The sequence below is a fragment of the Malus sylvestris genome, chromosome 1 (assembly GCF_916048215.2).
Source record: "Malus sylvestris chromosome 1, drMalSylv7.2, whole genome shotgun sequence".
Taxonomy (NCBI): domain Eukaryota; kingdom Viridiplantae; phylum Streptophyta; class Magnoliopsida; order Rosales; family Rosaceae; genus Malus; species Malus sylvestris.
Genome location: NC_062260.1, coordinates 8,609,343 through 8,624,733, shown reverse-complemented (window position 1 = coordinate 8,624,733; position 15,391 = coordinate 8,609,343). Strand labels below are relative to the sequence as shown.

General features: G+C 41.0%; 1 protein-coding gene across 1 annotated transcript; it reads right to left on the bottom strand.

Moving 5' to 3' along the window:
• Positions 1-3,676: 3,676 nt before the first annotated feature.
• Positions 3,677-5,157, bottom strand: LOC126626875 (50S ribosomal protein L29, chloroplastic-like). Its single transcript, XM_050296277.1, has 2 exons — positions 4,690-5,157; positions 3,677-4,117 (listed from the first exon to the last, which is right to left on the bottom strand). The coding sequence occupies exons 1-2, from the start codon at positions 5,140-5,142 to the stop codon at positions 3,935-3,937; spliced, it is 636 nt and encodes a 211-aa protein (XP_050152234.1). The 5' UTR covers positions 5,143-5,157; the 3' UTR covers positions 3,677-3,934.
• Between the last annotated feature and the right edge of the window lie 10,234 nt (positions 5,158-15,391).

The following is a 15,391-nucleotide window of genomic DNA, read 5'->3' as shown; positions in this document are numbered from 1 at the left end:
CTGAAGCGGCCAACATACATACATAATGACTCGTCTGGCTTCTGGCGAATAGTGTACAAGTCATCAGCATAGTGCAAGCGATCGGTCTAGAAAATGTGTTGAAAGACAAACAGTTTCCTCAATATCTCAAATGAGTCTACCGTCTCAGGTGGAAGACGACAATACCAGTTTAGAGCTCCGCCAGAGAGGATGGATGGGAAGATAAGGCATCGCTCTTCGTCGGTGTGCATCCGGTATGCCATGGTGGACTCAAAGAGGTTAATGTGTTTAATCGGGTCCTTATTTCCATTATAGAGTTGCAAGCCAAGCTTCTGCTTTGTCTTTGCTTGTAGGGGGGTGTCGAAGATCTTCCTTGTAAGAGGGCTAGGCCTAGGTTGGTTCCAATCAGGTATCTCAGCTTGTCGCTCAGCCTTCAACTTGTTTACTTCCTTAAGAAGCTGTAGGACAAGAGGGTCTTGAGTGGAGTCATGTACCACTGGAGCTTTCTTTCGTAAATCTCCATCTCCTCTTAGAAGTAGGAAGGTTTGATCAAGAACATGTGATTTTTCCCTGGACTCGCCGTACTGACTTCCAAGGTATGTATGTCGGAACATCTCTGAGTCCCTTATACCTTCGTGTTCCTCTAGGACTTGTTTCCCCTTCCATAAATTGGTAGTCGGCCTAGGACATAGGAGGCGACCGAGTCTTTCAGCGACCCTTGGATCATTGATCTTCGAGCTTACATGGATGAGATTGTCTCGACGTTGCTTTAGAAAGTCTCAACAGTCACGAAAGACGGCTTTCGATCCTTCCACTCCTTCTATAAGGAGGTGTCTTCCTCCACTCCTCCTGCTTCGGGTCAAAGCAGCTGGGTTGAGAAAGGTCTCATGTTGGCCGCCATTTCGATGAGTAGCTTGCTCCTCAACAGGAATACCCATGTCGAGGGCAAATGACCCTCCGTGTTAGGGGGCACCCAGTTGATGGTTGACTTCCACAGAGGTGATGAGCTCATATGTTTTAGTATATCTAGCCTTGTGGAGCATCTCGAATACCTTCTCATACTGCTCTTAGAGGATCTCATTCTTCATCGCTATCTTGTTGTTCTGAGCCTCCAGCTCATCGACTTTAGCCTGAAGAGCAACCTTCTTTTGTTCCTTCTTTCGTTGCTTCGCACTAGGTGCAAGAGGGGTGTCATTCCGTGTGTTGTGGCTTCCTTCGCTTCCCATGTTGGAAAGGGATACCTGGTCAAAAGAGAGTGTACGAATGGTGGAAACCAGCTTAACAAAGCTGAAGAGAGTGGGAATAAGTGTCATTCCCACAGACAGCGCCAAATGTTGATGCACAAAATCAGTGAGGACTTTGGTACAACAGAAAGTATTAAGTTTGTGACCATCACTAGATTGCTTTGGTCACTAGTGTGAATAAGTATGTAAATGGATAGGGACAGGGAAGCAAACACAAGATGTATGTGGTTCACCCAGATTGGCTACGTCCACGGAGTAGAGGAGTTCTCATTAATTGTGAAGGGTTTACACATGTACATAGGTTCAAGCTCTCCTTTAGTGAGTACTAGTGAATGATTTGTTACAAATGACATTAGGCAATATTGTGAGAGAATGATCTCTATTTATAGAAGAGAGTTTCTAGTTTCATTCTGACATTGACACGTGTCGTGTTGTGATTGGCTTCTGATGTTGACGCGTGTCGCGCTATGATTGGCTTCTGATGTTGACACGTGTCGCGCTGTGATTAGCCTCCTGGTTGCAGGGAAACTTTTCTGGGTTCTTGACGGTATGACATTGACCGGTGCTCAGTAGTTTCGGGATTGGTCAAGTATGGTACAAACAATCTTCATTCTTGTATAATTTGGGAATTTTTGGAGTTGTTGGATTTTCCGGTGAGTCGGGGCTGCCGACCGCCACATGCGGCGGCGCGTGGGGGAAAAACCCAAGCTCCTTCCTTAGGTTCCTCGACATGCCGGACCCAAATCAGCCCTTCGGTTTTTGAAATTTCTGTTGTTTAGTTATATTTTCATTAATGGCCGCACTTGGTTAATAAATGAATCGACAATCCGACCGTTGGATTATCACCGAACTTTGATACGTTATAGTACGTAATATTTGAGGATATTAGAAACTTACGGATCGGGAATCCGACTTACGGTTCTTCCTAAATAGGATATGTAAGTTATGTGTTCTATTGATAAGAATTATGAGACGTGATTTGATAATTGTTCGCGGACCTCAGGTGAGTGGGTCTTTGTCCTTCTTATAGTATATATATAAACTTTATAGTTTCCACAAATTCTTTGAATTGAGTTATGCATAGCATGCCATGATTTAAAGGTGTTATATTTAAATATTGCATTATGATGAGATTTGTGATCATGCCAAATGATCCTACGGGGGCGCAAGTAAGTTCAGGTAAGTTATTATGTGATTGAAGTGGTTGCATTATATGAGCATGCATATATTCATTTAGAGCTCATCATTGCTACACCCCGGTGTTAATGCTCCCGCCTGGGGTCAGGGCACAACCTTCACATGTATGCTCAAATCCCTCACCGCACACTCGCCTTGGATCCAAGTAGGTGTTAGCCTGTCGTACATACTACATTAGGTAGTTATGACTCGTAGGTGGCCCGCGATTTATCCCTAGTCATCACGTGATCGTAGCAATAGAGCGTACATATTTACACCCAGCATATCGTACAAGTCACACTAGGTGACTCCAACTCGTGTGGTAGCATAAATTGATGAGCAATAGGTCCAGTCATACAGGTCACATTAGGTGACTCCAACTGGCATGGTAGTTTAGACAGATTTCACACCTGACTTACATTTATTATTGCTGAGATAGCATAGCATGCTTCTGTTTTCACTGCACTTGTGCATTCATTTTCGTACTTACGTAGTATTATTATTTTTTGAAAACTATACACGTTTTACGGCGAGGGGTTATAACGTTTTCAAAAGGTTTTTATTAAGCTTTATTTTTAGGCCCACTCACCCTTGTTTTTCGCCCCTCCAAGTTCTAGTAGCAGAGTTTTTGTACCGACAAGGATTATTGGCAAATCTTGATGTAGACGATTACCATCGATGGTATAATTCTAACCCTATTTTACTATATAGTACTTATGCTTGTCATCACGTGTGAAATGGGTTCATACCCACTCACCGCGCAATCTTGTATTTAGGCACTTTTAGGTTTAAATTTATTCACATTTTCCACATCACTACACTTTATGGTTTCGTCACCTTATAGGTGTCGACCAACACAGCTCGATTTGGAGTCCTAGTGGACATTCCGGGTCCGGGTGTATCACATTCACTGCGTTAGGGTGATGTATAGGACGATTTATTTTAGAGTGCCAATAACAACTCTTTGACCTATATGTAATTGTAATTTGCTAACCTCCAACCATATCAATGGATGAACCTAGCACTTTGGACTCCATGCCATATCATGCCTTCTGCATAAACATGTCTGAATTTTCCTTTGTGAACTCTAACAGTTGCAATAATCAACATAACTTTGTGTTAAGTTAACAATAAGTAGAAAAAGTACAACCTAATCGTACCCACAACAGATTAATTCACACATTTACGTTATCTGATTTGATTTCGATCAGCCGAATCAGCTTGCTTACGAGTTCGAGGAAAGCGTTCTTACATGATTAAACAGAGCTTCATAGAAATTGTAGCAATACTCCGCAAGCCAGTATATTAATCTTGATGGGAAAACCAGACACATGCAATTCAAAATTTAAGTCACTAAAAAGAAGTTTACAAATTTTGACGTCGACTGGATTTGATCATGTTATACTACAACAGATCATGTTATAAACAAATTGTCTGAAATAGAATTTGAAAAATGATTTAAACCAACAAAATTCGACATTTCTAATTTTCAAGGGTAGACTAGTACATGGTATTTGCCGAATACTGCATATGGCTCATGCAGATGCAGCCTTCTCAGCAGCTTCTGCAGCTGCTTCTTCCTCTTGCAACTTCTTCAACGACGGAGGCGGTCTAACAACAATGCTTTTCTTCCATTGTCGATCGAACTTTCTTGATAGCCTCTTACCAATTCCCTCCTCAATCTCTCTTTCGCGTTTAACAGTAAGCAAGCGAGCAATCTACGATTTAAAACCAACTTCACATAAGTAGAGCAACAACCCCAAAAACTCACATTTGCACACAAGGATAGCAAACAAGTAACGGAATTCTAATAAACAAGCAATCTCTACTCAGATGGCGGTGCATTGATGACTTGAAAGACAGTGTACGCATCAAAACTCAAGTCCAGGCGACCAAAGACCTCCTGATGGGACCGTAACATATGTTCATATATGATATTCTCTCTTTTGGTTGCATAGAACAACACGGGTTTCACTGACTCACGCCCCCGATGGATGAAGGGACTCGTTCGAAGGAGAATGTATTAAGTAAATGCATGTATCGTAGTCAAGTCGGAACTAGATCTCAATTTACCCTTTTCTAAATAATGGGGATGCTTACTTTACTCACTGTGAATTGGAATTTGGAAATCCAATTTCAACTAATCAGAAAGTTCTAACTTCCTTCCCCATCATTTTCTCTCTGAACAATCATAATAATTTTCGCAGAAATTAAGGAAACTAAAGCCCACATTTCATAATTTCATTTAATTTATGACAAATAATTTCGAAGAAAAAGAAAAGATAATTACCCTTTTGCGCATTCGACTGAACTCGCTGGAAGTGAACTCGTTGCGAGCCGATTTCTGGAGGCGAAGCATGAAGAGCTCTCCCTTGAGGTCGACCACCTCCTCGTTGATTTCTTCGGTGGTTTTGGTCCTGATTTCCTTCATTTCTTCCTCTCTCTTGGCCATCATCACAACCGAAGACGACGGCGAGCACGGCCTCGGAGATGACTCCATCGGAAGACGAACGCCGATGTTTGGGCAAAGGCGTTGGACTCGCATGCCATTGAAGGAGGACTTGGAGACTGGCGACAGCAGCTTTGAGGGAAAAGTAACCGTTGAAGGTGGAGCTATGGAGATTGCGCCCAACATCCTTTTTCCGTTTCTCTGTCTCTCCACCACTTCCGTGCTTAGGCTCACTCCAACCCTGACCTCAAACCTAAAATTCCCCTTTCCCCTAAGAAGCCCAACCCAATACATAGCCTAAAACTAACCTAAAACCTATCCTGGGCCAAATACGCGCTAGGCATCCCTGCCAGCTGAGCCTACCCACGTGGGGTAGTCCCCCCGAGTGTCAGCCATTTATGTAGCCCAATGGCTACTTTTTTCAATCCAATAGCTGAATTTAAATGGATCGTTGGTTAATCAAATGGTCCATGTTCAAATTATTATTATTTTTTAGTTTTATACTTATATATTTATTGAATTCAACGGCTTAGATAGAATATAATCAAATCTAATGGTAAAAAAAAATCGAACGGTCCAAATTTAAATCCAGCGGCTAAAATAATTAAAAAAAATTATTTAACTCAAAATTCACCCAAAAACTATAAATACCTATGTATTTATTCAAACGTCCATGCAAAACTCACTTTTCTCCTACAATTCTTCCAATTTTTCTTTCTACCATTTCTTCTCATTTCCAAAATTTTCAAGATGGAAAAAGAGCATGTTAGAGGTTGTAATTGGACATTTGACGAAGATATTGTTTTATGTTTGACATGGATTTTTGTTAGTCAAGATGGTGTCATCAGCACGAATCAAAATAAAAAGGTTTTATGGGGTAAAATCATTGATAAGTTCCATGAAAACTCCAACACCGGTCGAAGGGAAACTGGTGGTGTTTATGATCAGTGGAAGATTATCAACAAAGCATGCATTTTGTGGAAGGGAAGCTTGGAGAGAGCCATGGTTGACATGCTTAGTGGAAGGGGCGCCTCAGAAATTGTGAGTTTCTTTGTTGATATTTTATTTGTCATGTACATAATAGTATTTTGCAACTAATTATTTTTATGTATTTGTTGCATAGGGTGACAAAGTAATGGCAATTTACAAGACAAAAACTACACCAAAAAATCAAGCTTTTGAGTTGCATCATGCTTGGAACATTCTTAAGGATTGTCCGAGGTGGGGAATCGATGCGGACCAACAATGGGGAAGATTATTTCATCACCCCCAAATGATATCATTGAAGGTGTGAATTTTGCCGACAATGAAGGTGTTGAACAAATGACCCCAACTTCTTCTTTTGCAAGGCCCCCGGGTATAGATAAGCAAAAGGAAACAAAGAGAAAAAGGAAGTCTCAAGATCGGATAAGTGCACAAATTGCTACCGGATTTGCAAGAATGAACGAAAACCATATCTCTCAGCAAGAAGAATCGACCCAAATGCGTTTGGCCATGAAGGAAGAAGGGGGATAGGGGAGCAAGAAAGGTTCGAAATTAATTTGATGATGGAGGACCTCGACAACTACACTCCCAGAGAAGAAGAAATACTTACGTGGTAAGCAAAAAGACATTTTACGAAGGAATGCCACAAGGAGTATATTTCAAGATGATGACATCTCAAGATTATCACCCAAGTCCATCACCAAGTCAAGATGGTGGATATCAATATTCAGTTTATGTAGTTTATGAGTTTTCGATTGTATTAAGTTTATGTGGTTTATTAATTGTCTTTTTTTTTTTATAGTTTATGTGGTTATTAATTGTCATTTGTATTAAGTTTATATGGTTTATTAAATGTCGTTTGTATTAAGTTTATGTGGTTTATCATGATTTTCATGTATTGATTTAGTGATTTTTCAAAATTTATCGGAATTTAAATATTTTTAGGTTAAAATGTTCATAAAATTAATATAGGATAGTCTACATATTTTTTTAATTAATTAAAAAGAAATAGCCTAAATTCATTCTTTAATAATCTGGGGCTAAAATTTTAGGCCATAAGGGTTGGAGAAGAAAAATTGTTTTTGGGCTAAAACCTAAATTTTCTGGGCTAAATATTTTTAAGTTTTAGATCAGGGTTGGAGATGGTCTTATGGGGTTTTGGGATGCAGATAAGGATTTCTGATCTTATCTTTTTTTATTTTTTTGGTAAGCAAGCTTTTTATTACAATCCAAAAAGCAATATATACAAATACACAACCCATGGGCCCAAAGTGTTGAACAACAAAAATATACAACATAAAAAAAAATAGAGTCCATACAAATTGGGTCAAACTACAAGGCAAAACAAAAATGTAATTAAGCCCAAAAGATGAGGATGAGCTTTACATACAAGTCAAACATCCATAAATAAATTAAAAATAAAAAATAAATATCATGATAAAAGTAAACAGGATGTGAATCCCTTCCTACAAAAGGGGGAAACGTGCAAAACAAAGGGGGCTCCCTACTTTTCTGCAACAAAAGAATGCGGAAGAGGTCAAAAGAAAATGGCAGAAAACATGGCCTCCATCTCCCCACGTGAAAAAAACTGTAGAGCCTTCCCAGGATGCCTATAAATAGGCATCAGCTGCAGCAAGAAGGGACCGAAAAAGAAAAGAAGAGAGGAGACTCTGCAGAAATTAAGAAAGAAATCAAAGAGGTGAACTGCTGCAGAAATTCAAGGAGACAAAAGCAAACGGAGAAGAGGATACACGGCAAGGGAAAGTGTTTGTACCATAGTTGACCAATCTTAAAACTACTGAGCATCGGTCAACGTTATACCGTCAAGGATCCAGAAGAGTTTCCCTTCAACCAGGAGACCAATCACAGCGCGACACGTGTCGACATCAAAAGTCAATCATAGCGCGACACGTGTTAACTTCAGAAACCAATCACAACACGACACGTGTCAATGTCAGAATGAAACTAGAAACTCTCTTCTATATATAGAGATCATTCTCTCATAATATTTCTGAATGTCATTTGTACTAAAACATTCACTAGTATTCACTAAAGGAGAGCTTGAACCTATGTACTTGTGTAAACCCTTCACAATTAATGAGAACTCCTCTACTCCGTGGACGTAGCCAATCTGGGTGAACCACGTACATCTTGTGTTTGGTTACTTGTCTCTATCCATTTACATACTTATCCACACTAGTGACCGGAGCAATCTAGTGAAGGTCACATACTTAACACAATTAAAGGTTGTACCAAAGTCCTCACTGATTATGTGGGAACGGCACTTATTCCCACTCTCTTCAGTTTTTCCAAGCTGGTTTCCACCATTCATACACCCTCTTTTGACCAAGCATCCCTCTCCAACATGGGGAGCGAAGGAAGCCACAACACACAGAATGACACCCCTCTTGCACCTAGTGCGAAGCAACGAAAGAAGGAAGGAAAAAGGGTTGCTCTTCAAGCTAAAGTTGATGAGCTAGAAGCTCAGAACAATAAGATAGCAATGAAGAATGAGGTCCTCTAGAATCAGTATGAGAAGCACTTTGAAACGCTCCACGAAACTAGGTGTACTCAAACACGCGAGCTCATTACCCCTATGGACATCAACCATCATCTGGGTGCCCCTCAACATGGAGGGTCACCTCCCTTCGACATGGGTATCCCTAATGAGGAGCGAGCTAATCATCAAAACATTGATCAACATGAGACTTCTCTCAACCCAGATGCTTCGACCCGAAGTAGAATAAGTGGAGGAAGACACCTCCTTGTAGAAGGGTTGGAAGGATTGAAAGCCATTTATCGTGACTGCCGAGACTTCCTAAAGCAACGTCGAGAGAATCCCCTCCACATATGCTCGAAGATCAATGACCCAAGGGTTTCTGAAATACTCGGTCCCCTTCCACGACCCAGGCCAGCTGTTAATCCAGGGAAGGAACGATAGGTTTCAGAGGAACAAGAAGGTACAGGAGACTCTGAGGTATTCCGACAGACTCGCCCTAGAAGTTAGTACGGCGAGTCTAAGAAAAAAGCACACGCCCTTGCTTAAACTTTCCTATTTCCAAGAGGCGATGAAGACTTAGGAAAGAAAATTCCAATGGTACATGACTCCATTCCCCTTGTCCTACAACTCCTTGAGGGAGTAAACAAGTTGAAGGCCGAACGTCAGGCTGAGATACCTAACTGGAACCAACCTAGGTCTGGCCTTCTCACAAGAAGGATCCTTGACACCCCCTTCAAGCAAAGACAAAACAAAAGCTTGGTTTACAACTCTATACTGGAATGGAGGACCCAATTGAACACCTTAACCTCTTTGAGTCCACCATGGCATATCGGATGCACATCGACGAAGAGCGATGTCTTCTTTTCCCCTCCATCCTCTCTAGCGGAGCTCTAAACTGGTATTTGCCGTCTTCCACCTCAGACAGTAGACTCATTTGAGGAATTGAGGAAACTATTTGTCTCTCAACATATCTTCCAGACCAATCACTTGCATTCTGCAGATGACTTGTACACTATTCTCCAGAAGCCAGACGAGTCATTACGAGAGTATGCCGGTCACTTCAGCCATGAGTATTCTCGCTGCGCTGAGGCAGATGACAAGACCACCCTTAAGGCCTTCATGGCAGACCTACGTGATTGTTTCTTTAAGTACATGATTAATGCCAACACTTGGAAGACTTACTCTGAAGTGATGGCACATGCTTACAACCACGCCTCCGCCGAAGCAAGGACATACCAAAGGAACCCCCATATGGTTAACCCTTATTAACAAATGGGAAGTGGAAGTCAAGTTCTACCAAGTGAAGAGATATTGGCCATTCAGACACCCATTGCATCATCTCCTGCCTCATTTAGCTACTCGCTAAGTCACCAAACGTATCTGTCTCTTGGTAAGAGGAAGGATTTTTACTCTCAGCAAGCCCATTACAATAAGAGGGATAAAAGTTCGTATCAAGACAACCAGGGGTGAACGTACCGTCGACTATTATGACTATGGGGCCAAGCTTCACTCTTTCAAAGTGGAGGACTAGGTACTGAAGGAAATGCTATTATAAGAAGGCATACACATTACAAATGTTTTGACTCTCAACCGCTTAAGATCTTTTCTCACACAAGCCATTCGGCAAATATTTAAAGAAGAAGGAATTCAGACAACTTCTTCTGAGTCTTTTGCGTTCCTAACACTGGAACACTTGTGGAACACTTGGTCTACACTGACCTACCCTTATACTCCAACTCAAGCCTTCAAAATGCGTACTTTGACACAAAGTATGTGATACTAAGTGTTACAACCAACATGGTTCACATATCAAAAGCATGGATCCCTTCATGCATAGCAAAACATTCATAAGCATCACTTATATCAATCAACATAAACATTATACATTCCAACACATTCATACATAAACATCATACATTCCAACACATTCATACATAAACATCATACATTCCAACACATCCATACATAAGCCAACTGTGATTCGAAAGGGTTCAACATACTTTGTGTCTTCGACACTTGCTACAATGTGCCTCGACACCTTCCTACAATGTGCCTCGACACCTTGCCCTTATTCTCACCAACCAGGTGATGAAATGTATAACCCGTACTTTCCTTCATGCCACCAACCAGGTGAAGAAGGAACTCATCTTCATACCACCAACCAGGTGATGACATGTACAACACGTACTCTAATATCATTTGGCAACTTGCCACTCATGCCACCAACCAGGTGAAAAAGGAACTCATCTTCGTGCCACTAACCAGGTGATGAAATGTACAACCCGTACTTTGCTTCATGCCACCAACCAGGTGATGAAATTTACAACCCGTACTCTAATATCATTTGGCAACTTGCCACTCATGCCACCAACCAAGTGAAGAAGGAACTCATCTTCATGCCACCAACCAGGTGATGAAATGTACAACCTGTACTCTCCTTCATGCCACCAACCAGGTGATGAAATGTACAACCCGTACTCTAATATCATTTGGCAACTTGCCATTCATGCCACCAACCAGGTGAAGAAAGAACTCATTTTCGTGCCACCAACCAGGTGATGAAATGTGATGAAAGGTGATGAAGGAACTCACCTTTGTACCACCAACCAAGCGATGAAAGCAACTCACCATTCATTCTACCTACCAGAAGACGAGTGGTACAACTTGTACATGTAAACTCCTATCATTCACAAATAATCAAAAACCTTTCAGCTTGACAACTTAACTAGGGGAGCACTTATGTCCAACAAAAGTTACAGCCACCAACTTCAGTGCATGGCATACGAAGATCAAGCTATTCAGCCCTCTTGCATCTGCTTCAGACATTTCCTCTTTGTAACAATGCAAACACTACAACTTGTAGAAAGCTACACACTTTTGATCAAGACAGTGTCCAGTAAAACCAATTTATGGTTCCAACAAGAGCTTCATCAAAGGAGTTCAACCACAATTCTCAAAAGCTTCACACACTCTTGATCAAGACAATGTGAAGCAAAACCAATTTATAGTGCCAACAAGAGCTTCATCAATGGAAGGCAACCACAATTCTCAAAAACTTCACACACTCTTGATCAAGACAGTGTGAAGCAAAACCAATTTATGGTGCTAACAAGACCTTCATCAATGAAGGGGAACCACAATTCTCAAAAGCTTCACACACTCTTGATCAAGACAATGTGAAGCAAAACCAATTTATAGTGCCAACAAAAGCTTCATCAAAGGAGTTCAACCACAATTCTCAAAAGCTTCACACACTCTTGATTAAGACAGTGTGAAGAAAAACCAATTTATGGTGCCAACAAGAGCTTCATCAATGGAGGGCAACAACAATTCTCAAAAGCTTCACACACTCTTGATCAAGACAGTGTGAAGCAAAACCAATTTATGGTGCCAACAAAAACTTCATCAAAGGAGTTCAACCACAATTCTTAAAAGCTTCACACACTCTTGATCAAGACAGTGTGAAGCAAAACCAATTTATGGTGTCAACAAGAGCTTCATTAATGGAGGGCAACCACAATTCTAAAAAGCTTCACACACTCTTGATCAAGACAGTGTGAAGCAAAACCAATTTATGGTGCCAACAAAAGCTTTATCAATGGAGGGCAACTACAATTCTCAAACCTTCGAGGCAAATTCAAGACTGTTCGAAGCAAATTCAATTTATATGGTTCATCCAAACCTTCAGCTACTACAAGGTGTAGCTTGCATCACAATCTCTTGCTTAACAGTGTGGAAGCAAAATTTGTATATGTTGTCTCTCCCACATTTTCAAATTTCTAGTTTCCCAAAAACAAAAAAAGAAAAAAAAAAGGGAAATTTAACAAAGCTTCATCAATGGAGGACAACTACAAATTCTCAAAAGCTTCACATTATCTTGATCAAGATAGTGTGAAGCAAAATCAATTCGTGGTACCCAACAAAGCTTCACCACAAAAGCTTCACCAACAAAAGCTTCATCAATGGAGGACAACTACAAATTCTCAAAAGCTTCACACTATCTTGATCAAGATAGTGTGAAGCAAAATCAAATCATGGTACCCAACAAAAGCTTCAACTCCAAAGCTTTACCTACAAAGCTTCACCTACAAAAGCTTCACCCATAATAGCTTCACCTACAAAAGCTTCACCCATAAAAGCTTCACCCACCACAAAAGCTTCACCTACAAAGCTTCACCTACAAAAGCTTCACACTATCTTGATCAAGATAGTATGAAGCAAAATCAATTCATGGTACCCAACAGAAGCTTCAACTTCAAAGCTTCACCTACAAAGCTTCACCAACAAAAGCTTCACCCACCACAAAAGCTTCACCTACAAAGGCTTCACCAACAAAAGCTTCACCCACAAAAGCTTCCCCCACCACAAAAGCTTCACCCATAAAAGCTTCCTCCACCACAAAAGCTTCCCCCACCACAAAAGCTTCCCCTATAAAAGCTTCACCCACCACAAAAGCTACTCCAAAGCTTTACCTACAAAAGCTTCACCCATAATAGCATCACCCACAATAGCTTCACCCACAAAAGCTTCACCCACAAAAGCTTCACCCACCACAAAAGCTTCACCTATAAAAGCTTCACCTACAAAAGCTTCACCTACAAAGCTTCAACACAAAAGCTTCACCTACAAAAGCTTTACACTTTGTTGATCAAGATAGTGTGAAGCAAAATCAATTCATGGTACCCAACAAAGCTTCAACCTCAAAGCTTCACTTACAAAGCTTCACCTATAAAGCTTAATATATATATATATATATATTTTTTTTTTCGGAAATTCGAAAATTCAGAAATTCCGAAATTCGAAAATTCAAAAATTCAAAAAAAAAAATCTAAAATTCAAAAAAAAAAAAAAAAATTGCATAGGCCTCATCTTCTTTGGGCCTAACAACTTTCATAACAAATATATATGAAGGAGGAGTTTTGGGCTACCACTTAGAAAGGAAAATGGTGAAGTTTTGTTACTTTGGAAACTTGGCTACTAGCAAGACACCTCATTCGTCAATTCCCTCGACTGGAGACTTGGGGGACTCTTACCATATGCTATTGCACCTTGATACTCGGTTGTTTCACGACCACTCAGTGACTTGGATTTTTTCAAGTCTCCAACCGAGAAGTTTTCCTCACTCAGGAAATTAAGGGAGCACTAGCTCAACCTACATGCTTCACTCACAAAGCTTCAACATACAAGATTTAACAAAGGAAAAATTCAAAGAACTTAGTGAAGAAGGCCTTGGTGTATTTAACACAATACGTTGAAATGAAGCAAAGCTTGTTTATTGATATCTCCGATAAGTTACAAATATGTACATATACATGAATCAAATTAAACAAATAAGAGGGAGCCTTCACAAAGGTTGCTCAGGAGAAGTCTCAGCAGTCGGCAGAGCCCCAGAAAGAGGAGGCACCAGAAGGTGATTATTCGGAGCCTCAGTACTAGGCAGAACCCCAGAAGGATGAGGCACCGAAGGTTGATCATTTGGAGCTTCATTACGTGGTACAGCTCCAGAAGACGAAGGCAATAAATGCCTTTGGAACAAACCCACAAACCTCTGATGATCAAGTAAAATCTGACCATCAGATTCCTACAGTTGGTCGAGCTTCCTCTTCATGTTTGTAGCATAGTCATGTGCGAGCCTGTGCAACTATTTATTCTCATGCTTGAGCCCTCTGATCTCCTGTTTGAGACTTATCACTTCAACCGCCAATGATTCAACTTGGCAGGTTCGAGCAAATAGGCGTTGGGCCATATTAGACATAGAACCTGCACACTGAACACTGATAGCCAGAGAATCCTTAACAGCCAACTCATCAGACCGTTTGGAAAGTAGCCTGTTATCTTTGGGAGTGAGAAGGTTCTTGGCCACCACCGCAGCAATCATATCATTCTTCATCACAAAGTCCTTAACGGTAAGAAGACCAGTAGGGGATAAGAAGGATGGGCGCCATATGTTGTCTTGAGAAGGCATGGTTGCCTCTTCACCAAAGTTCAAGTCAAAACGACGGTCGGATGGGTCAGACATTCTCAGAAATGATGAAGGAGAAATAAGGTGCAATAAATCTCTGAAGTAAGGGGAAAATTCCTACAAGCAATAACTCTCTGAATGTACTTCTTGCACACAATTGGTGCCCTTATAAAAGAAAAGGCAACAGGGCCGTTGGTTCAAAAATCGAAGAGGCACCACTTTCCACACGCAACATCAGGTCCTCGGGTACCACAGATAACTTTGCCAAAGATCTCTGACAAAGTTTAGACACATAAATTTTGAAGGTCCAGCTACCATACTATTACCCACAAGGGTACAGGAACAACACCACTGCTTGATAACTAGAAAGTCCCTATATGTGTCAACCTCCGTATTCCGTGGCAAGGCAAACTGGTAAAAATGCCCAACCTTTACTCACATTCGAGAAAACACTCCCAACAAGATTGCTTGCTCAAAAATCGAAGAGGCATCGCTCTTCCAATCTCGAGAGCCAGACTCCTAACAGGATTACTTGCTCAAAAATTGAAGAGGCACAACCCTCCGAATCTTGAGAGCCAGACTCCCAACATGTTACTTTCTCAAAAATCGAAGAGACACCGCTATCTAAATCTCAAGAACCAGGCTCCCAACAGGATTGCTTTCTCAAAAATTGAAGAGGCACCGTTCTCCGAATCTCGAGAGCCAGATCCCCGACAGGATTGTTTGTTCGAAAACCGAAGAGGCACTGCTCTCAGAACTTCGAGAGCCAGATTTCCTTGGATAAAGCTTGTCTGCAATCTTCACACACAACATCAGCTTTCCAGATACCACAGACCACTTTTTCAAAGTACTCTGACAAAGTTAAAACACGTGAAGCTTGCAACTCCCACTACATTGCTATGACCAAGAAGGGTAAAGGAATTGCACTACTACTTGTTGTTAGGGAGACTCCTATATATGTTGACCTCCATCCTCCACAGCCAGGTAGACCTGCAAATAAAAAAAAATGCTCAACTTTTCTTCACATCCGAGAGGGCACTCTCAGCAGAGTCTCTCGAAATACGTAGCTTATTTTCCTCCCGATAATACCTCTGCAA

Coding starts and splice junctions, on each gene's coding strand:
- LOC126626875 (XM_050296277.1), bottom strand. CDS start 5,142: ATGTATTGGGTTGGGCTTCTTAGGGGAAAGGGGAATTTTAGGTTTGAG. Junction 4,118..4,689: donor TCAGTCGAATGCGCAAAAGG/GTAATTATCTTT, acceptor TTTAAATCGTAG/ATTGCTCGCTTGCTTACTGT.